The sequence below is a fragment of the Podarcis erhardii genome (assembly GCF_964252035.2).
Source record: "Podarcis erhardii genome assembly, chromosome: 6".
Lineage (NCBI taxonomy): Eukaryota > Metazoa > Chordata > Lepidosauria > Squamata > Lacertidae > Podarcis > Podarcis erhardii.
In genome coordinates, this window is record NC_138510.1 from 17110862 (window position 1) to 17134267 (window position 23406).

At 42.7% G+C, this 23406-nt stretch overlaps 1 protein-coding gene across 2 annotated transcripts in view; it reads right to left on the minus strand.

The window, feature by feature from the left end:
• Nucleotides 1–21875, minus strand: part of DOK5 (docking protein 5) — a 52933-nt gene extending 31058 nt beyond the window's left edge. The window contains exon 1 of one of the 2 annotated variants that reach the window (XM_081868070.1): nucleotides 21483–21875. In XM_081868070.1, the coding sequence (XP_081724196.1) occupies nucleotides 21483–21548 (66 nt within the window). In that variant the 5' untranslated portion in view covers nucleotides 21549–21875. The remainder of the gene's footprint in view (nucleotides 1–21482) is intronic. The other variant, XM_081868069.1, reaches the window with a different exon arrangement.
• Between the last annotated feature and the right edge of the window lie 1531 nt (nucleotides 21876–23406).

Sequence of the window (23406 nt, forward strand, 5' to 3'; positions counted from 1 at the left end):
CATTACCTAGCCCCTTCGAATACCTTTGGGGGGGGGAAGGGGTGAGGTATGACTGCTACAGTGCCAGGCAACTTCCCATCAACTCCCAACAAAGATTATGGGAAATCCAGCCAAATCTGGAGAGCTGCAAGTTCCCCATGTTTGTTTTAAAGAGAACATTCTCTTAGTGGTCCTCCAAGGTTCACTGAAGGGGCTTCTAGTAGTTTAAAGCTGCCACACTCCCCAGCCATATTATTGGTATAAATAACTCTGATTCCTTGCTTCTGCAGTCTGGCAGGTCCTGACCCTTTGCAGTAATGTTTCCACACCAGTTGATATCTGGGCTTCCAGTCTCTAGGCCAATGGTGGTGGAATTTGACAGCATCCCTAATTATTGGCAAGGCATCCCTAAATATTGTCAACACATCATTGAACATTATGAACCTCCAGGAGAGTAATTGCAGTAAGGTAATTTTAGCATATGAAGGTGAAAAGAGATTCTATTATGAAGATTCTGTGTTATTCCCCTCTCTTTTTATTTCTCAATATTTGGTGGGTTCCAGCCTTTGGAAGCAGGGTGAGCTATCCCAGATGAGCTGTCCAAGTTGAGCTGTCCAGAGCTGGTAGCTTCTAGTATAGGTTTGTTTAATATGCATTATGTTGTTGTGGTTAATATTATTTATCAATCGCCTTCAACATACGTCCCAAGTCAATGTACAAAATATAATAAAAGCAGCAACAACAACACACACACCAGAATATGAATTTTAAGAACAAGACAAAGTAGACACACATGGCAGTAGACCTATGCAGCCAACTGGGGAAGCTTCTCCGGATAAAATGCCTTCAGTTGTTTCTGGAAAGTTCAGATACTGAGTGCCTGCCATTCCTTGGCAGTCTAATGGGTCCATTTCCATGACTACTCAAAAGTGCTGATTTCATCTCTTAAATCTGAATGACCAGGATACCTAAAAGAATGGCTACCCGAACTTTGAGGTCCCACTCCACTTGGTACAACGGAAAGGGCCTCCTCAGTGGTGGTACCTCAGTTGTGGCATACCCTTCCCACCTTTCTTGTGGCCTATTCGATGCCAAGTGAAGACTTGTTTATTTTTCCTAGCCTTTCAAAAACCCTGTGGTTTTTAACATGTATGAAATTGCCATGGTTTTAGCCACCACTTTTGAGCTGTGGTTTGTTTTTATTTCTGCCAGGGAGAAGCTTTTCTGCTCTGAAAACTGTGATTTTATGAAACTGTATTTTAATTTTGCATTTTATTGTTTTATGTGTGCCATCCAGAGAACAAAGCTATTGGATGGCCATGTGTAAATATAAGAAAATCCAGAGAGGATAAGTTCCCAAACTATGCCCGACATGTTTCAGAGTTAAGAAATTCCTTCAGTGGGGTGACACTTCTTATCAGAATTTTATCTGCCCTGGTTGATCTTGAGAAATGTTGCTGCTGTCAAAAGAATTTCTTGATTCTGAAATGATAATAATAATAAAAAAACATGTTGGCACTCTGAGAACTTGGATTTTTCCTCCATCTAGTCCCTTCTCTCTGCCTTTTGGCCTTATGTAGGGCGATAGTCAATTTTAGTCATACTCAAAAGTAGACCTATTGAAATCAGTTGATTTCAGTGGTCTGTCTACTTCCAGTATCACCCATAGCAAACAAATAAACCATAAATACTTTTTTTAAAAAAAGTGAATTATTTATCTATGTTTTTTAAGGATGACACTATCTTTACGTGTGGCATGCTTGACAAAACGGAAGCTCGCCACTGCCACAAGATGCAAGGCTTATATAAGAATGTAAGAGATCTGCTGGATCATGTCAGTGGCTTGCCTTCCAGCATCCCATTTTCACAGGGACCAAACAGATGGCTGTGGCAAGCAGACTTGTTCCACCTCTGCAGCACAGTTTACATGCAAACTGTCTTTTTAATTAAAATGGTTAAACCAATGAGTAGTATGAAGAAGTAAGGCTTCTATGTCTGCATCCTAAAATATGCCTCAAATTTATTAAGCATGACACTGTTATTTGCCCATGACACTGTTATCACCCTCCTGCTGCTACAAACGCACAGTTCTTATTTAAAAAGGGACATTCACCAGTTGCAGAACTAACCACACATTTCATTTTACTACAGGGAGATAATGAGAGACAGAGAGACAGAGAAAGGGAGAGAGTCTCCTTGCAGGAAAATATAGATGTGCCATAATGTGTGAAGTGCAAAATGAGGTGAGGGGTTTTTTTCACCTCCTGCGGGCTCATGTCAGGGTTGGAGTCAGACGCAGGTCAGCAATAAAGGAAGCAGATCTCTGTTGTCAGGGAACTTAACACTTTATTCAAGGAAGCAGACATACAACTCGGTCTAATTGATTCAGCAACACTTCCCAATAGGTCCTGACCCCGTGGAGCAGTTGCCAGGACTGAAGATCTCTGCCTTCCACCCTCTCTAAGGCTCTTCCCCTCCCAGATGTTCCCCAAGCAGTCTCAAACTGCGACTGCACACCTCTGACCTCAGTTCTGCTCTTCTCATTACTATCTGAGTTCTTGAAAACCAGGGGGGAAGGGAGAGACAGCAGGAGAGAGAGACTCCCTGGATTCTTGACCCCTCCTCCTCTGCTTCAGCCTTATAGTCTGAACTGCTCCCTTTCACAGGGTCCTCTTGCTCACTAAATCCTGCTGCCCCTTCGGCATCCAGCACCTCCTCCTAATCTTCTCCCTCTCACCTCTCCTTGGTCTCCCACCACTCCTCTTCGTCCAGACAGTGCCTGACTGCTCATGGATTTGAAGCATACGGCAAATACGGTGTTAAGCAGCCACGAATCTTACCACACCATGCATAAGCATGGGAGCTCTGATGCCACCCATAAAGCAGAGGTGACAAATTGCTGCCCCCAGGACAGTTCTGGCCCATTAAGTCTCCCCATCCAGCTGTCATATGAATCCCTCGGAACTCTGTGATTCAGCAGAGGATGGGGACTCAAAAATGGGCAGGGATGAGACAAAGTCACAGAGCCTGCTTGATGAAACCTCCCTGTGCCCAGATGCGCCTGGGCCTGACAAGGCAGGGAACCCAGTGTCTACGCTTTCCAAACCTATGGAGGATGAAGGAGCCTCAGGGTCCCTTCCAACTCTAGAATTCTATGATTCTAAATAGAATAGTTGTTGTTGTTTAGTCGTTTAGTTGTGTCCGACTCTTCATGACCCCATGGACCAGAGCACGCCAGGCACTCCTGGTCTTCCACTGCCTCCCACAGCTTGGTCAAACTCATGCTGGTAGCCTCGAGAACACAGTCCAACCATCTCGTCCTCTGTCATCCCCTTCTCCTTGTGCCCTCCATTTTTCCCAACATCAGGGTATTTTCCAGGGAGTCTTCTCTTCTCATGAGGTGGCCAAAGTATTGGAGCCTCAGCTCCACGATCTGTCCTTCCAGTGAGCACTCAGGCCTGATTTTCTTAAGAATGGATAGGTTTGATCTTCTTGCAGTCCATGGGACACTCAAGAGTCTCCTCTAGCACCATAATTTAAAAGCATCAATTCTTCGGCAATCAGCCTTCTTTATGGTCCAGCTCTCACTTCCATACATCATTAAAAATACATTCCATACATCCCCTTCATGGATCACTGGCTTGCCATGGCGAAGGGGCTTGAATAGCTCAGAGAAGCTATGAGCTATGCCGTGCAGGGCCACCCAAGATGGACAGGTCATAGCGGAGAGTTTTGACCAAACGTGATCCACCTGGAGCAGGAACTGGCAAGCCACTCCAGTATCCCTGCCAAGAAAACTCCATGAACAAAGACAACAGGTATATAAATAGAATAGTAGCACACTCAATATTTGGTTTGGTTCTGAGACTCATTCTTCCAAGGAGGCCACTCCATCTCCTACCTGGGGTAGTGCAGACATTCCAACCCCAGCTCTCACCAGGAAGAGCCTTATGACCGCCATTGTTGCGGGCTCTCACCCCACAAGGTGACCAACAGCTTTCCTTCCACACTCTCTCACCAAGCATTCAACCATGCTGGGGGCCATAAATAAGGTCTCAGAGTGGCAACTCCCCAAGTGGCAACCCCAAAATGGATTTTCGGTGTAAGGAACACAGGAAACTGCTGAGTCAGACCACTGGTCCATCTAGCCCAGGATTGACATCAGTTTCTCCAGACTTTTGGTCAGGGGGTATTTCCAGCGTTACCTGGAGATGTCTGGACTTGAACCTGGGGCCTTCTGTAGATGAAGCAGATACTCTACCACTGAATTACAGATATTCCCACCAAACCAACCACTGCCTCTTCTGTCTAGCTGGGGCTGATCCTCCAGAACACTTAAATTCATTCCGTAAGGAAGAACTATATCCAAAATCGTAATCTGGTATTCCTCCTACACTTGTCCCTAGTGCTGAAAGTCCACCTTGAGTGCCCACACTAATATCCATTCTGCTTCAACGTGAAGCTGATTCCAAACATAAATTATATGAGTAATGTTCACAGTACAGTAACTAAGTCTATAGTGACAAAGACACAGAAAATACTATCGATCCAGCTCAGTTCCTGCTATCTGACTGGAGCTTCCACCAACGCAGATCAGATATTGCTTAAAAATAAATAAATGAGTCAGTTCATTAATAACTTGGGCTGCCTGCCAGTGCAATACATCCAGTGACTAACTCGTGGCCATACAGACTTTGGAACTTTGGGGACTATGAGGACTTAGCAATTAGGAAGAAGGCTGTGGCATTTTATGGTTCTCTCTATCCTACTTACTGCATTTAATTAGGAAAACGCAGAGGAGGGGGAAGAGCTGTCGTCTGTTGCTAATGTTGACGTAGCTTGTACAACGCACTCATTAACACTTTGCTTACCTCCATCTTCTGTGGTATGCAGCCTCCTTCCCTCCACTTTTAATAATGATGGTGATGGTGATGAAATGAGCCATAAGAGAATGAAGTACAAAACAGATGGAACATGCCTTCTGCTTATTGCCACAGGCTGATACCTTCATGGTACTTTTTGCTTAGGGACTGGTCCAGTTGTGCACGCACATCTCTCGATTTCTGACCTCTTGGTAATCAATCAAGACTTGCAGTAGCAGGCACAGGGATACTAGGAGTGTTTTGAAGGTTGTTTGGTTGTGGGGAGAAGAGTCGAGGTGGTCAGAAGGATGTGATGAATCTTGCCTTTTTATCAGGCTTGTTTGCTTAAAAAAAAAGCCTTGCTCATCTAATGGGCCAATCATGCTATTTAATGATTTTTTTAAAAAAAAACCCAACAACTTTCTGCTGGTTGTTCAGAGTTAGAGCTGTCTGATGTTCACTCGAGCTCCACAAAACCAGAAAATTAGAAGCTAAGACCAAGACCTTAACAGATGTGCCCCATGATCAGAACTCCCTTGCTGCTATAATAAGCTACGCCATTCAATATTATTGAATTGAGTTTATCGTATACATACATATACTTGAACAAAAGAAGAAATTGGAAAGCATACTCTTAACCAGGGATAGGGAACCAAAGTCTTGGGGACCAAATGCAATTGTCCAGGAATCTGTCTGATGCTCAGGACTCTCTTTAGGCTATTCCCCTCCCCCACACTGGACCACACCCACTTTCTCCAAGCCACACCCCTCACTGGCCCTGCTCCATGACCTCATCAAGTGCTATTCTTTGAGCGAAAAATGCCCTTTGCTTGCCTGGTTCGAGGAGAGAGGTGTGTGCAGTGCATGTGTCTGTATATCTGACTTTTGCACAGCTGGAATGTAGACTACTGTATCAAGGTTAAGAGTCTCATCTTCCCACTTTTGCTTCTGGACTTTTCCCCTGCCAGCATGCAGCCCTCAAATGGAAAAGGGTTCCTTCCTTCGCCAGGCACCAAACTAAATCAGTCATTTCACTGGAACCAACGTTTTCTTCGTTGACATCAAACAAATGGGGAGTCCAATTATTTAATCCTCTGCAGTTTAGGCACCAGGAAGTAAATGGTGTAAACATCCTAATGGATCAATAATTTCAATTAAAACCAGTGACATTAATTTCACTGAAGCAAAAGTCTGAGTCACTCTTGCAGCGTGGGACTCCGATCATATTTGCAGACAGTGCAATGAAAGATCTGTCAGCTCCAAAAAAAACCCTATATGAATCAAATCCACATTATGTCACCCCAATTATTGCTGGTTATCTTGCAGATGGATAAAGAAGCCTTGAAAGTCTAACACTTTTGGTCTGTTTCTACAAAGGCAAATGCCAGTGTTCAAAAGTGTGTGGAAAGCGCACGTTCTGACCTAGGTGCCCAGAGGGGGAAGATGATAGCAGCTTAGTCATGAGCAAAGTGTAACCCATATATTCTCAGAAACACCCTTCATGAATTTCTTTACATTTCTACATAGCCTGTTATCTAAAGAGATGAGTGGTACAGCGGTAAACAAAGCCCTGAGTCATTTTAGAAGCATGGGCCCTGGCCATACTTGCTGATGACTCAAGAAAATGAAAGTGGAAAGAAAAGTCCATCAACTCCACAAAAATTAATCTAATCCCCAGTTAGTCACTCCAATTATTGTTGGTTATCCTATATACTGTACATATATGAGAAGAGGCCCCAAAAGTTGTACACTGTGGTCTGTCTCTGAAAAAGGCAAATGCCAAGTTTCTGCCTGGAGGGGGAAGACGGTTGCAGCTACTTAGTAATGAGCTATATTTAACCTGTACATGCTCAGAAGCACTCTTCACAAATTCCTCTGCACTCTGTAGTATAGTAGTAAATTTTCATAATGGCTCCAGCTGCCGCCACAGTCCCAATAAATGTCTATAGGCATATCTCTCAGGGAAAGTCCCAAAATGCAGGCAGCTGAATGGATAGGGGTAGATAGAGAACAACATAGCATAATATCCAGTTTATCAGGACTGCAATTCTATGCATAGTTTCTTTGGAGCAAACTCCACTGAACTTAGTAGAGCTTCTGGCTGCACAAGTTCAACCTGTAAAACACACTGAACTTAATTTTAAAAAAAAGATCTTCTGCCAGCTGACATGGAATATTTAAGGCAGTGGTTTCCAATTAGCTAAGTACAACAGTAGGATTGCCATATTTCTAAGTAAAATTCAAAAGTTCTTGAGCTTTTTTGGGAAATGAAACTCAAAATTTCCGATTTTTCAAAATTTTCTGGACGCTATGGCAACCCTAACAGTAGCCCCCCTGTTTTTCAAAAGCCAAGCCATTAACTCACTATTTTTGAAAAATTTGATATCTCTACAATAGTTTTTGTTATGCGAATGGTGCCGCAGACACCCTGGGTGGGTTATGTAGGACAACTGGGGTTCACAGACCACCAATTGGGAACCACTGCTTTGAGGTATTCAATCAGAAACGAAAACAACTTGCAAAGAAGTGTAACCATTTAAACTGCATTAAAGAAAAGGAAATAAATAACCAGCTTCACCATGATGATTCCCTCACCCTATGGCCTTCCTCTATGCTAATCTGTTGAAAACAAACTTGAAAGCCTCGCCGTCAACTCATTCGTTTTCCAAAGCAAGAAGTGAGAGCCAGTGTGGTGTAGTGGTTAAGAGCAGTAGACTCGTAATCTGGTGAACCGGGTTCGATTCCCCGCTCCTCCACATGCAGCTGCTGGGTGACCTTGGGCTAGTCACACTTCTCTGAAGTCTCTCAGCCCCACTCACCTCACAGAGTGTTTGTTGTGGGGGAGGAAAGGAAAGGAGAATGTTAGCCGCTTTGAGACTCCTTCGGGCAGTGATAAAGCGGGATATCAAATCCAAGGCTTCATCAAATAACCTGCTGCTCTCATTGTTGACATCATCACTCCTGCTATGGAAAAAGTCCCACGGTGAACTCCATAGCATTCGCCTTCTCCCTTACTACTGCCTGAGACCCAGTTCAAATCAAGGCCTTCCCTTTTGAAACTAAATGTAAAACGCAGATGGGACCACGGTCGTTTCCTAAGGTGTCGCATTGTAAACGTGAACCATTCCTGGCAGATGGCTGCTCCCTCTTTTCTTGGGAAGGAAATTCCATAAGGCTCTCAGTTGTTTGTTCCAGTGAGCAGCTCAGTTTAAATTGTCATCTTATAGCCCAGACAGCATTGCTATTGCTGCTGCTCTCAGTAGATCAAGAGAACAATCGCTCACTTTTATAACATTATATTTTGTGTTGGAGTATTATAATCATCTTGCAGCCTGATCTAAACACGTTGACTTTCCAACGAGTTCTCAGTGTGAGTGCTCAGAGCTGCAGCCTTAACTGGCTTTTCTAAAATACCTTGCTATTTCCATTTGCCCACATATGATTTATCTCCCTGACCTTTTCCACTCTCATAACTTTCTCGAAAACCTCCCCAGTTTGTTGACTGTTGGTGTTACTGGCGCTGAAAGTTCATGCTTTAATGTTTTTCTTTGAGACGCTGCCTTTACTGATATCTGATGCATTATGCATTAAGTTTCTGACACAGTCCGCTCTGGGAAGGTTCTGCCCTGGAAGTTGTCATCTAAATGTTCTATATAAAGTAACTGGATTACTTTCAATCAGCTCCTGTGCTGATTTGGATCAATGCAACTCCATTTAATTAAGCTCCACCAATGAAGAATAGAAAGGAAATAGCCAGTGGCGTGCATTACTTTAAGCAACTTCACTTAATTGTCACTAGTAACCAGCAAATCATTTTCTACAAAATTTAGTGGGGAATAACTACTCTAAAGGCTTAAGCACTGAGTCACTGAGAAGCAGTAAATTGGAGTTATCACCTCACAACCTAGACTTTTAAAATACAGGCAGCTGTGGTTCCTCTTGTGAGGAGCTACATGGGCTACAGGCAGTGCTTTTTTTGTTTAAAAATGTTTAGGGGTATTCTCATTTTCCTACTCATATTGAAATAGTGCCTCTCAAAGAGGTCAAACTTAGATTCACAAAATATTTAGGGGTATGTGTATCCCCAGAAAAAAGCACTGGATTCAGGAACCCTTGGCTCTCTGCACAGCTGGCCTTGTAGGATGATGAGCCATCAGGCCTACAGGTTGGTGCATATTCCTAGAGAATGAAGGATGTTCAGTTGGTCAGTGTCTCTCCCATTCAAGACTGGCCACTATCTCTCCTCAACAGGAAGGGATGTAAATGCTTCCTTTTCTGCCTAGGACTTTGCCTTGATGATGCAAATCCATCTCTAGTCTTGGCCTGGTTTCTGGTCCTGACTTCACAGGAGAACAGTGATTGACAGGAAGGCTGTAGCTCTCTCTATGGTAGAAAATCCGCTTTTCATGCAGGAAGTCTGAGGTTAATATTCAGTACAGTGGTACCTCGGGTTAAGAACTTAATTCATTCTGGGGATCTGCTCTTAACCTGAAACTGTTCTTAACCTGAGGTACTAGTTTAGCTAATGGGGCCTCCTGCTGCTGCCGCGCCGCTGGTGCGCAATTTCTATTCTCATCCTGAAGCAAAGTTCTTAACCTGAGGTACTATTTCTGGGTTAGTGGAATCTGTAACCTGAAATACTGGCCAACCACTGCCAGTCAGTGTAGAAAATACTGAGTGAGATGGACCAATGACATCAGCATGAGTGGGATGGATCCAAGGCAGTTGCAGCCTAAGGCAGGAATATAAAACAGGGAGAATGTCTTGCTGAACACAAGGCTGCTACTTTGGGGAAGCACCCCTTAGCTTTGCGCTATACCAACAGGCGCTGGCTGAAAGTTACAAGCTGTCCTGGATAAATGGAAAACATACTATTGTTTGAGAAGTGTTCTGTTACAGTAACTACAATGGAAAGGGTGGCACCCCAGCTGTGGAATACTCTTCCCAAAGAGGCTCACTTGTCACGTTTCTTGTGGCCTATTCGATACCAAGTATTTATTGAAAGTGCCGGAGGCCGCACACATGAAAGTCATGACAACACACTAAAAGCTAAAACACACAGCATAAAAATAACAGAATAAAACCAGATTAGTTATCACAACTTGCCAAATGTTCTCTAATGTCTGACTAGGTAAATATATAATACACAGGCACTTATATTTGGTTGTAAGTTGCTTTGGATTGCCTTGGGCACCTTAAAGCAAGTAAAAATTTAATCAATATAATAATAATAATAATAATAATAATAATAATAATAATAATTTCTTTTTTTCCAAAGGAATGAATAAGTATTAATTTCCGATACGCACACTGTGGAAATGCTTCCAAAGGGAAATCATTCAACAGAATAACAAAGATGACCAAAGCAACTCTTAACAATTCAGACACTTGCAGAAATATGTCTGTTATCTCTGTTCTACAATCCTAAAACAGGTTTGGCAGACATGATCAGCTATAATAATAACTTTAATAACTTTTAACATCTTTCAAGAGTAAGAATCATATATTTTTAGCTCATCTGACACATGAACCATCATCTCTGAGACATGAAAGCATTTTGCAACTTTCCCCAAGATGCTGCTTCAAGATTAACTTTTAAAAAATATTCTTTTGTAAATCTTCAATGACAGCTAGCGGTTTGTCTTGGCAAATTTTCCGTTATGATGTGGCTAAAACATAAATCCATGGAATCTTGGGGGAAAATATGGCCTGGAATTACAAATTACACACCACTAAGAGTCAGCACAAGCAGGTCGTGCAGAAAAGCATCCAACACAAGCACGGTGAATTTAAAAATCACAGTGTGCTCTCTCTCACGCACTCTCTCGGTTTCCCCCTCGGTTCTCTAATAATTGCAAAACAGGGAAATCAAACAAATGGCCTGTCAAAAAAATTGGCAATAGAAGAAAGTCCTAATTTACATTCTAAAGATGGCGTGTGTTGAAATACCAAGAGATAAATAAAACCCCTGTACATTTGGGGATTGTAAATTAAAGCAAGTCTGAATGACTTGTGTCCCAGCAAGCCAAACACACCATACTAGCCACATATTATCTTGTGTAGGTACCTGACACACACACATCCTGTATTTACAGTCCCAGATAAACAGCAAAATCAGATCAGTTATTTACACAGCCAAGCTGCAGTTGGCTTGAAAGATTTCAAGTTGTGCTGCTTAATGATTGTCATGGACTGGTTGGGCACAGGGGAATGGTGAGAGAAACTGTTAAGTTGTGGGTGAACATATCAGATGACACAGTGATTCTTCAAACAGCTCTTGTTTATTCACAGACCCAGAAGAGAACTGAAGTGAAGGGTTCAGCCAGCCTGCTTATATAGAGCTCCACTACAACACAACTGTAACAACTTTCTGTAACTATCCAATCACTGAACGTCACTTTCAATTCCTTATTTGCATATGTGGACCTGAGTGAAAACTATCTACAGTATCTCCCTGCTGGCCCAGGGTGAGATACATAACAGAAACCAGGTGAGGAAGCCCCAAGGGAAGAAGGCTCCAAGACATGGGGGAGGGGGAGAATTCTGAGTGGTCAGAGGGAGAAGACTGGGAGGTGTCAGAAGCTGAAGAGGTAAACTGGGTTTGCTGCCAACAGTGTCCTTCAGCTCTCTATATTGGACAAACAGGCCAAACCTTACGCCAAAGAATAAACGGACATAAATCCGACATCAGGAACCACAAGACAGAGAAACCAGTAGGAGAACACTTCAATCTCCCAGGACATTCTATACAAGATCTCAAAGTAGCTGTTCTATTACAAAGGAATTTCAGAAATAGACTGGAAAGAGAAGCTGCTGAATTGCAACTTATCACCAAACTTAAAACCATGGAGAGACCTGGTTTGAACAAAGACCTTGGATTCTTATCTCATTATACAAGACAAAGCCATTTTTCACCTTCTCACCCCTTGCTTTTTCCTGTAAGACCTATTGCAGTCGTTAAGAGTCGTCAACAGGCTCATCGCAGCTATCTGCCAATCACCCATTCCCACCACCCTTCTGAGTAATACCCCTCCCCACCTTCTCACTATATAGAAGGGTCTGGTGACTTCTGTTTCAGTGTATCTGAAGAAGTGTGCATGCACACGAAAGCTCATACCAAGAACTGACTTAGTTGGTCTTTAAGGTGCTACTGGAAGGAATTTTTTTATTTTGTTTTGACCATGGCAGACCAACACGGCTACCTATCTGTAACTGGGTTTGCTGGGAGAGTCTGTGGCAAAGAGAAGTCCAGAATCAGAAGCAGGAGAGTGGGGAGGCCAAGAGGCAGAGAGGAGTCCAGCTGGTGAAGAGGCACATGTGTCTCCTGCTGCTGCAACAAGCTCCCCTCTCTCCTGGTCTCCCAGAACCAGGAGAGGCATGAAGAGGGCAGAGTAGTTAGCTTCACACAGGCATAGTCCCAGATTACTTGGGGGGAACCCTGGAGAGGACAGGATTTAGGCAGCTGTGGGTAGGCAGGGACTTCACAACAAGACCTGCTAGAGATGAGCTGCTGGGCTCATTAGACATGACACTCCTGTGCAGATCCCGTTTTTGCTAATCCAGAGTTAACTCCAACTTACTCAGTGTAATTTACTGCTGGCTCGCTCCTGTCAATGATACTGGCAAAGAAGATGAAACCAGGTAACTGGTAGAATGTGTAAAACACTAAGAGGGACACTATTCTGAGGCAGATGTGCCTTTCTCTCCTGCCAGTCAAAAGCTTAGCAGACTGCATGAGAAGAACTCTGCTGGATCAGGCTTAAGGTCTAGTTTTCATGGGGGCCAACCACCAGGTGCCTATAGGAAGCCCCAAACCCCTCTCACAGTTTCCAGCAACTGGTATTCAGAGGCAAACTGCACTGACACAGCCCTGAATGCTCTCTAACAATGGACCATCACTGATCCATGCTGGATTTGTCAGCAACAATTTACTGCCTTATTATCTCAATGCAATTTGGGTAGGGGGGCATAGAAGGAGCTACTGGGTGGATGTTCTTATGTCCTCTGGTGTGTCATTTCAGAAAGGTTTCAGAGACAGGTCACCTGCAGGCATGTGCAACAAGGATCACTGCACATTTAACTGTGGGATAGGTGTTGGGGGCAGGGAACAGAAGACACTGTGTTTTAGAAGTACATTTGAAAAAACACAGGAATCTAGCAAAATGTTATCAACAAAAAGGAATTTCTGATCAAAGAAAAAGCGAGAGAATGAATATAACAGAGAATAAGATAGAAACACAGAATAAACAGGTGGGTATAGTGGGTGATAAAGAAGTTAGACCTGGCCATTAATAAGTATTAGAGTGGAAGAATTTGACTGTAATATCAAATAAAACAACCCAACTTTGCAGGGAGTGTCCAAAGGGGTAGAAAGCAAACTAAGGCTCTGCTTACAGAAATATGTATAGGAGTGAAAGACAAGAAACAATTTTAAAATTCAGATAAATGCCTGCATGATCGCAAAATCCATGTGGTTATTTTAGAGATGCAACCGTTTTGCACACACCTGGGAATGGGGCTGACTAGCTCATGGAAGGTACATGAGCTCAATTAATCTTGGTGCATTGCAAGGCCTGGTGAGCATCAGCTGGGTGCCTGGTGCCCATACATAGCTCTGTTACTGCCCTTTTGGAAGTCTGTAACTCCTTAACTGCCATTTTATTGGTCGATAAAATTGCAATCATTGCAGAAGCAGCGGAACGGGGAAGTGGGGAGCAAGGTAGAATTCAGAGTCCTCTGCCAGAAACAGCAGTGGGTGGCTCTAAACCGGTCTGTGAACACATTTGGCAGCTTGCATCCAAGATCAAGCCCTGCCAGTTCCAAGTCTTGTCCTCAGGTTGCCCCATTAAAGAGGATATCAAAGATGCAGGAAGGAAGTCACTACGGAATGCTCAGGTCTTAGCAGTTCACACTCTATATATAACAGAAGCCTCTCCGCCTGGGATTCTTCTTCGTGTTACAATTGGTGGGAAAAGACGGTGTTATTTCTGAACACAAGGACACCCCCCTCCCCGAGTATGTGGCAGTGGATTTTGACAAGCCATACAAGGTTCTCAGGACACCTGCAAGGATGATACAAGATCTAGCAGGAAAACCGTAGGAGAGGCAGCCAATGGAATCGCCCGTAATTAGACTGAAGCATTGGAAGAGAGAAATGGTGATCATTTTACAAATAGTAGAATGAGTATCGCAGGATGTAATATAGTAGCTCATCCCTTCCACTGACAATAGAACAGGAAGCAGTGAGTTACAGGAAGGCAGATCTAGGTAGAGAGCAGAAAGTGCCCTTTGGATTCAGTTTTCATAGTCCAGATAAATAACTGTATAATATATTGCATAGGCAACCTAATATTGTGATTACAGATCATTCAGTCTCGCATATGTAGCAAGCGTATTGCAGACCCTCTAAGTGTCCCTATTTTCCAGGGACATCCCTGATTTAGAGAAGATATCCCGGTTTCTGATTTGATCCCAGAATGTCCCACTTTTCCTTAGGGTGTCCCTACTTTCATGGGAGAAATGTTGGAGAGTATGGAGTTATCCAACCTCCAAGCCATCTGAAGGCAATCCTGTACAGTGGGACCTCGGGTTAAGAACTTAATTCATTCTGAAGGTCCGTTCTTAACCTGAAACGGTTCTTAACCTGAAGCATCACTTTAGCTAATGGGGCCTCCTGCTGCCGCCACACTGCCACTGTGCAATTTCTGTTCTCATCCTGAAGCAATCCGAGGTACTATTTCTGGGTTAGTGGAGTCTGTAACCTGAAGCACCACTGTATAAGGAAGGTTTTTTTAATGTTTAATGTTTTGTGTTTTTATATATGTTGCAAGCTGCCCAGAGTGGCTGGGGCAACCCCATAAGATATGTGGGGTATAAATAGTAAAATTACCATTGTGGAATGAGACATCCCTATTTTCATCTGAGAAATGTTGGAGGGTATGGTATTGTCTAAACCAGGACAACATTAGGACAATGTTCCCAGCTGTTTTTAACTTAGCAATGGAGAACAAGCAATGGAACAGGGAGTGTTTAATCCCCACCCCCAGTGTTATTTCCCAGCTGAAATATTCTCCTTCAATCACAGAATAATAGAATTGTAGAGTTGGAAGGGACACCAAGGATCATCTAGTTCAACCCTCTGCGATCTTTTTCTCTCCAGAAGGGCTAATAACAGCTTGCAGCAGGGGGTGGGGTAATTTTAGTGGGAGAGCTCTTCAGCATTCCCCTTCCCTGGCTGACTTTAAGAGTTTTTTAAAACTACCTTGGCCCTTAGATTACATGCTGAAGTAGAAGTAGAGGACCAAAGTCACTTCATGGCACATTCCATTTACTAAGGAAGAGCATTCTGTAGATGCTCAGAGGTATTTTACTTACGAGGGGGAGAAACTGAGTCATTGTTTGGGGATCCTAACCAGAAGGTGCACATATAGTTTAAATCATCTAATTGATGCACTGTGTTTGTTTTTTATCTCATTTTATATTGTTTTGTTGTGGTTTTTTTAATCTGGATGCCACGTTGGGGGGCCTTTTGGAAGTCAAAAGGCAGATAAAAAAAATGCAGAATGATAATGAAAATAACAACAACAACAGCAACAATGTTTTTGCCTTGAGATTCCTGGATTTTCTATAAGAATTTGGTATTTTAGAGAGGCAATGCTTTTCTTTGGAAGGAGGATGTGATACTATTGCTTCCATGGCAACTATTTTTTTAATTAAATGAATATGCTAATTGCCCGTTTCAAATGGAATGTAAAATTGCACTTTTACTAACAGTAAATAACCCAAATCAGATTTTTAAATTAGCCACCAGCTATCATTTCTGTAATTCCCTTTCCTGCTACATGTATATTCACTTACTGTGGCCTTCAAGCAAAAACTTGTTTGTATATATAAATATTTCAGCTGGTTCAAATGTTTAGCAGGACTTAGTCTCCTGTCTTATCACAAATAACAAGAGTGAGGCTCATACCATTGGCGTGGATGGGACCAACTGCAATTAGTCGCCTCTCCTCCTTGCCCCAAACTGAGTTCATCAGTGGCTATTTTATAATTTCATTCTATATCATTATATAAGAGCAGGTACCTTAATTTCCTTATTTTCTTCTTCCTCATCCTTTGGCATTATGACTATTAAATTATGTGTCTTTTTTTAAAAAAAAAAAATCAATTTGAGTATAATACATTTATATAATATATTTATGATGCCAAAGGATAATGGATGAGGAAGGACAAAGGAAGTAGAAAATAAGGAAATTAAGGTACCTGCTCTTATATAATATAATAGTGAATAACTAATCCTGGTTTATAATTCCTCAGTTGTTAACCCACGTTGAGCCAGAATTCCCTGTGTCACATGCCAATGCTCTAAACAACTTGGGCCCCAAATATTTGAAGAAGTGTCTCATCCTACAACAATCTGCCCAGATGTTAAGATCAGCAGCAGAGGCCTGGTTGGCTGAGCTGCCACCCTCCATGGTTCAAGAGGTGGTAGCATGTGACAGGGTCTTCTCCGTGGTGTCCCCCACATTGTGAAATGACCTCCCCTATGAGGTCTGTCTTGTTCCATCAGTTATGCTTTTTGATGATTGGTCAAGTTGCACCTCTTTGGTCAAGGGGCACCTCAGGCCTTGGGCTGAGTGGACATCTTCCCTCCTCCTCTTCTTCCTCCTCCATTGTAGTCCTACAGTTCTGTGCTATCATTTTGTTATACCAATATTGCTTGGTGTTTTTTCTGGTTTTTATACTATGATTTTAATTGTACATTGCTACTTGTTTTAATTCTTACATTTTTTTGACCCACCATCATGACCAAGGTAGACTTTAACATAAAATAGTAAACAAATAAATAAAGAGAACTGTGGCTTAATATGAGACAAGATCACACTGAAACCATTAGGAATAAGTCTTTGGCCTCAACACTCCTAGTTCACACCCACTATTCCTATCTCTGATTCCATGTGCTTGTGATCTTGTATTCAAGATCTAGTTCCAGGGAGGCTAGAATGATGTTGTGTCAAAGCAAGTCATGAATGTTACAGGTGTTTTAGTTGAGATTCGCTCTGGTTGGTGCCCCAGCCCTTCTGCTGCTACCTTGCTTCGTGCTAAGCCATGGTTTCGATTAGGGTGTCATCCAAACCCAGCCTTGTGGTTTGTCTCTTCCAGGCAAAGCACAAACTGTAAGCCGAGAACAAAGTTGGGTTACAGCTTATGGTTTGTCTAAAGCAAGAGAAACTACGAGCCTGGGCTCGGACAATATGCTAAGCCAACCATGGCTTAATTCACAGCAGTAGGAACAGAGGCAGAAAGCAGCCTCAAACTCATCTCCAGGAGCCACAGTGACATCCAAAACAATGTCTCCTGGACTCCATTAATTCTAACTATTCTATTTCACTTTAAAGGAAATGAATAGCAGTACTGAATTTATAGGTTTTCCCTTTTCCTTTTGGCATCTCCGTAGGCATCCATGTTTTATTATAAGAAATAATAGCTTATAAATACATAGGTGAACAAATCAAATGGAGAATAGCATTTGGGGGAGGGGGATTTTTCCAATAGGTATCATCTATATAATAATAATAATAATAATAATAATAATAATAATAATAATAATAATAATAATTTATTATTTATACCCCGCCCATCTGGCTGGGTTTCCCCAGCCACTATGGGCAGCTTCCAAACGAATATTAAAAACAATACAGCATCAGACATTAAAAACTTCCCTAAACAGGGCCACCTTCGTTGTCTTTTAAAAGTAGAATAGTTGTTTATTGCTTTGACATCTGCTGGGAGGACATTCCACAGGACAGGCGCCACTACCGAGAAGGCCCTCTGCCTGGTTCCCTGTAACCTCACTTCTCGCAGCAAGGGAACCGCCAGAAGGCCCTCGGTGCTGGACCTCAGTGTCCGGGCTGAACAATGGGGGTGGAGACGTTCCTTCAGGTATACAGGACCGAGGCTGTTTAGGGCTTTAAAGGTCAGCACCAACACTTGGAATTGTGCTCGGAAACATACTGGGAGCCAATGAAGATCTTTCAGGACTGGTGTTATATGGTCTCAGTGGCCGCCCCCAGTCACCAGTCTAGCTGCTGCATTCTGGATTAATTGCAGTTTCCGAGTCACCTTCAAAGGTAGCCCCGCGTAGAGCGCATTGCAGTAGTCCAAGCGGGAGATAACTAGAGCATGCACCATTCTGGTGAGGCAGTCCGCTCCACACCATGAATTCAATATAAGGTGTCCTGGACAAAATATAAGCACCTCTTTCCACCTGTATAATCCCTGAGCTCCCATCTAAACAAGCACCTGGTGGTGGTTTTTTCTCATTACACCTGGTGCAAAACATAATTAATTAGCAATATAATGATAGCAGCAGCACTGACCATTTTGCTGTGTTTGTTTCAAACACTTTTTAAAAAATGACAGCAAAGCTAACAAGGGTAACACCATAGATGAGCACAATAATCACAGAAAGCTTACCACACCTGAGGTGACAATTTAATGTGAACTGTACCTGAGGGCCCTAGCACACGGTACAATATGGCATATTTCATTATGATCTTCGCAAGGCATCATCTGTTTGAAACTTTTAATAACTAGCAAGCTTTATCTCCTTCTCCCAACAGGCCACCTTTCCCACGTTTACTATACCATTGGAAGTGACTATTCTGTGGCTCCTTAGGATTCTTTCTTTGCAATGTAACAACCTTTATTAATAGTCTTATAATACATTACATATATATATAGTACATCTCGTAGAGTAAATAGAGATTTCAATCATATACACACACACACAAAAACACACCCATATACTTGTCTTTTCTTACATAGTTATAAACCTTAAGCTTCAGCTGTGTTTATGCTACTTTTTATGCAGTTATTAACAAAGAATATTAACAAAATTTATTAACAAAAAATATCATAAAAACTTTGGACCCTGTCAATTCCTGTTGTATGCTTTTATTCTAATAGTGAATGTACCTACCATTATTAATCTATTCTTTATATATTCTCTAATACATTCTTACAACAATTTGTACTGTTAATCTTATTTCTCCTATATTTCTTTATCCAAGGTCATTCAAATACTGCCATAGACAAAAAACCATTGGTATATTTTTGTACATAGCTCTTGTATTTTTCCCATTCCTAGTGAGAACTCTAGGAGTCAACTTGCAATTCAGATCTGAAATTCAGGCATCACCTATTTTTCTCTCTGCTACTTGCCACATGAGACACCTTAGTTATATGTTCTGTATGAGCAGTCTCCAAGATCGGTCATAGTTCCCATTTCACAGATGGAAGAACCAAGGCAGAACTATAGTGAGCTGCCAACGTCTATCAAGTAAATTCATCAATGGGTGAGAATAGAAACATAAGAAGCTGCCATTGGTCCATCTTGCTCAGTAACGTCTACGCTGACTGACAACAGCTCTCCAGATTTTCCCATAAGAGTCTCGTATCATAAGAGTCTGGAGATGCCTGGGACTGAACTCAGAATCTTATGCAAGCAATGCATGTGCTCTACCACTGAACTATGTGCCTCCCTCCAATTTGAACCCAAGACTTCCAGAACCCAGTCCTAATATGGATCACTGTAGTTCAACATTGTGTGGCAGAGAGCATGATGGCGGAGTTAAGACTATCAGAGGTTTGCTACTTAAACCTCCATGAACCTAGAGTACAAAATGGAACAGAAGTGTAAATAAATGAAATAATTGCTTAAACGTAAAATGTATAGCCAAACCAGGAAATTAAGGCATCAGTTTCTATTGCAATCAATAAAGCACTGGTCTGGAGATATATCTTTAAACACACACATGTTCATACAAGGTATTTCTTCTACACACACACCCCTTCCATACCATGAAACTTTGTGAACATTTATAGCCAGCACTTCTGTAGAATATCATCCCCACTGGAATAGTATATGTTCCTGTTTCCTCAAACTCTCCAACCAAGTAGAGAATTGCATGCTCGTTTAGCACACTAAAGACTGTGGCTTTTTTTAGGTATGTTGCATGGAGGGGGAATCCTTGGTAACATTTTGACACCAAAACTTAGACCTACAGATGCATTGCAGAGGTTTCCGACAAGTGCCATGTATGTAGGAAATGACAACCTCACATTTGCACCTGTATCCATGCTGAGCAATACACATTTGAAAGGAACATCTAATATTTAGTCAGGTAGCAAGACATGTGTCACTTCAAACAAGTGGTTTGTTAATACGAGACTATGATATTCAAGAACTGTCATTCCAATTACCTACACGATGATATTTGTCACACTGCAGCCAATGTGAATTTTACATATTTGTCACATTGCGGCCAATGTGAATTTTACATTCCCATTGTAGCTTGATGTCTGCGCCAGCTCATGCAGCCTGTGATCCTATACACACTTAATGGGGTGGAGTATGGAGTCAATGGGACTTCAGTCAATGGGACTTAATTCTGATTAGACATAGATAGGACTGTCCATGAAAGAACCACAATAGCACCCTTGCATGTTGGCTCAGAAACAAATGCATTACTGCTGCCTGTCATCTAGGCATAATACGTTGTTGATCATTATTCAAAAAAATTATTTATCTGCTTTCTTTATCAATGTTCAAGGCAGCATAGGAATGTAGGGAGCTGCCTTATACTGACTCATACCATTGGTCCATATGGTTTCCTGTTGACTCTCCAGGGTTCCAGACAGAGATCTTTCCTTGACTTACCTAGAGATGCCAGGGGTTTCACCAGAGACCTTTTGCATGCAAAAATACCACTGAATTTACTGCCGCAGCATATTTATTGGGGTATAAATGTCACTGGATCCTGCAGGGCTTATTTCTGAGCAAGCTTGTCCAGCATCAGGCTGCTTATCTCTAAGGTGCTACAACACTCTTAATCTGCCAGAAAGTTCTTTTGGGCGAGCCCCATTGAAATGAATGGGAACTGTGCATGGGCACTGAACCACTGAGTCCTAAAGTCTGCTTGCTAGCTCCTCTTCTGAAAGTGAAAAGTTAAGAGGGGACACTGGCTGACTAGGAGATCCCTTAGACAATTCTAATATGATTGGAGAAGAAATTTATCTAAGCACGCTCATAAATCTTCAGAAATGAGCCTCACCTCCACAAACCCCATAACAGAAGAGTTCTGTTTACAGATAGGTAGCCGTGTTGGTCTGCCATAGTCAAAACAAAATAAAAAAAAATCATCCAGTAGCACCTTAAGAAGAGTTCTGTGACATTCCAAAGCTTGCTACTTTCTCCACACACAAACACAGCTAAGGCAGTGGAAATATAGCATTAGAGCCAGTGTGGATTTTGCAGGCTTTCCTTCCCTCCACCCCGCTTGTATCCGTTATCGAGAAATGTCCTTTGCACGGCACTGCAAGCTGCTTCTATATTTATAATGCACATATGGCAGTGGAGAGAGACCTGGAAAAGGACTGGCCCTTTGCACCGTTAAAAATAAAATAAAAATAAAGCATGCAACCTTGTTTCCCTTTCGGATCCTTGGACAACCGCACACAACGCACGTGGCCAACGCTGTGGTTAAAAAACACCAACCCATTGATAAATCAAACACGGTACAATAACGCCAGTGGAGGGTTTTGGTTTGTTTGTTTTTTTTTTAAAAAAAAAATACTTACTCCTAAACGTCTGCTCCTTATCTTGACATACCCTTGCTTCACTATATCGTTAAAATTGGAAGCCATCCTGGACGGAGGGAACAGAAGGAGCGGAGTTGGAGCAAAGTTGCAATGCAATCCAGTTTGGGGCTGTGGGCTTGGGTGCTGCTGCTGCTGCGTGTAGGTGTTGTTGTTTTGCTTTAAATCCCCCCACAGACCAGCCTTCGGAATATATCCTCCTCCTGACCCAGAAACTCCCCGGCAAGAGTTTTGTTGCTGCTGCTATCTTAAAAAAAAAAAAAAGGAAGGAAGGAATCCACTTGGGAAGTGAGAGGAGAAGAGTCAATGAGAGACGGAAAGCTCTCCTGCTGGATCAGCTGACGAGAGAGGCAGACAGCTCGCAGCTGACTGGCTTGTGCGATGAGATCAGAGAATCAGCCCAGAGAGAGCGTCCCCCTCCCCAAGCCTCGTTCGTTCCTTCCTCCCCTCCCCGGTTGTGGGAGGCGAGATCCGCCCTCACTCGCTGCCTGGGTGAAAGAAATGCTACACTTATATATAACGACGTCTGTTTGCCCCCTTCGCTCTTTGAAAGCGGGTTGAGCTGCGCCGGGAAAGAAGGGCTCGCCTGACTGTGGTCCAGGGATGAGGATACCTGTGGACCTCAGTCCAGATGTTTTGCTGGACTGCATCTCCCATCATCCCTGACAGCTGGCCATGCTGGGTGGGGTTGATGGGAAATGGAGTGCCTCTGTAGGGCCACAGGTCCCCGCCCCTCCTTGGCATTAAAAAAAAGTGGGGGCAAGAAAATCGGGTTTTCAGCTGGAGACTTTGTGTTGGCACCTAATTGGTAGTAGCATCAAAAGTGAAGTCCTGGAATATTGGTGCCCCTGAGCAGATGCAGAGGGCATTTCAGCCAACCTAAAGAGGGTCCCCTGGACGCGGGTGGCACTGTGGGTTAAACCACTGAGCCTAGGACTTGCCGATCAGAAGGTCGGCGGTTCAAATCCCCATGACGGGGTGAGCTCCCATTGCTTGGTCCCTGCTCCTACCAACCTAGCAGTTCAAAAGCACGTCAATGTGCAAGCAGATAAATAGGGACCACTCCGGCGGGAAGGTAAACGGCATTTCTGTGTGATGCTCTGGTTCACCAGAAGCGGCTTAGTCATGCTGGCCACATGACCCGGAAGCTGTACGCTGGCTCCCTCAGCCAATAAAACGAGATGAGCGCCGCAACCCCCGAGTCGGCCTCGACTGGACCTAATGGTCAGGGGTCCCTTTACCTTTACTAAAGAGGGTCCCCAGCTATTAATAGTGTCCTCTATTCATTTGTTCATTCAAATACAAAACTATTGTTTGTTATAGGTGCTGTTACTATTTTGTAATAATATGTTATAGTATGCTGTTATGTTTTGTATTATAATGTTATTGTAATAATATGTTATAGGTGCTGTTATTATTTTGTAGTGTATTTTGTATTATAATATGTTTTTGTAATAATATGTTATAGGTGCTGTTATTATTTTGTAGTGTATTTTGTTGCTCTTTCACCTGGCGGACAGCGAGAAGAATTTCTATTAGTGAGTGGCTATGTAAACGCAGGACATAAAATACGGAACAAGTACCTAAAACGTACTAGGCTCCAAGTCAGAACAAGAATAAAATGAACAGGTCCCATAGTACTCACAATGTTGGACTGGGTCACTGGGGGGTTGGGGGCTTCCAGGATGAACCCCATAAGTAAAAGGAAGAGGGGGGGTTAACCCCCCTAACATTGGCCCATTTGTTCTATGGCACAGAGCAAGTATTTGGTTATGCTAAGTGTGGTTCTTAACTGGCTAGCCAATGTCACTACCTCAGTGGAAGGAAAAGGTTTGGCAAGCTTGTTCTTATACATTTTAACCCAACAGATAAAGGAGCCCAATAACTGGAAGGGATCCAGGGCATC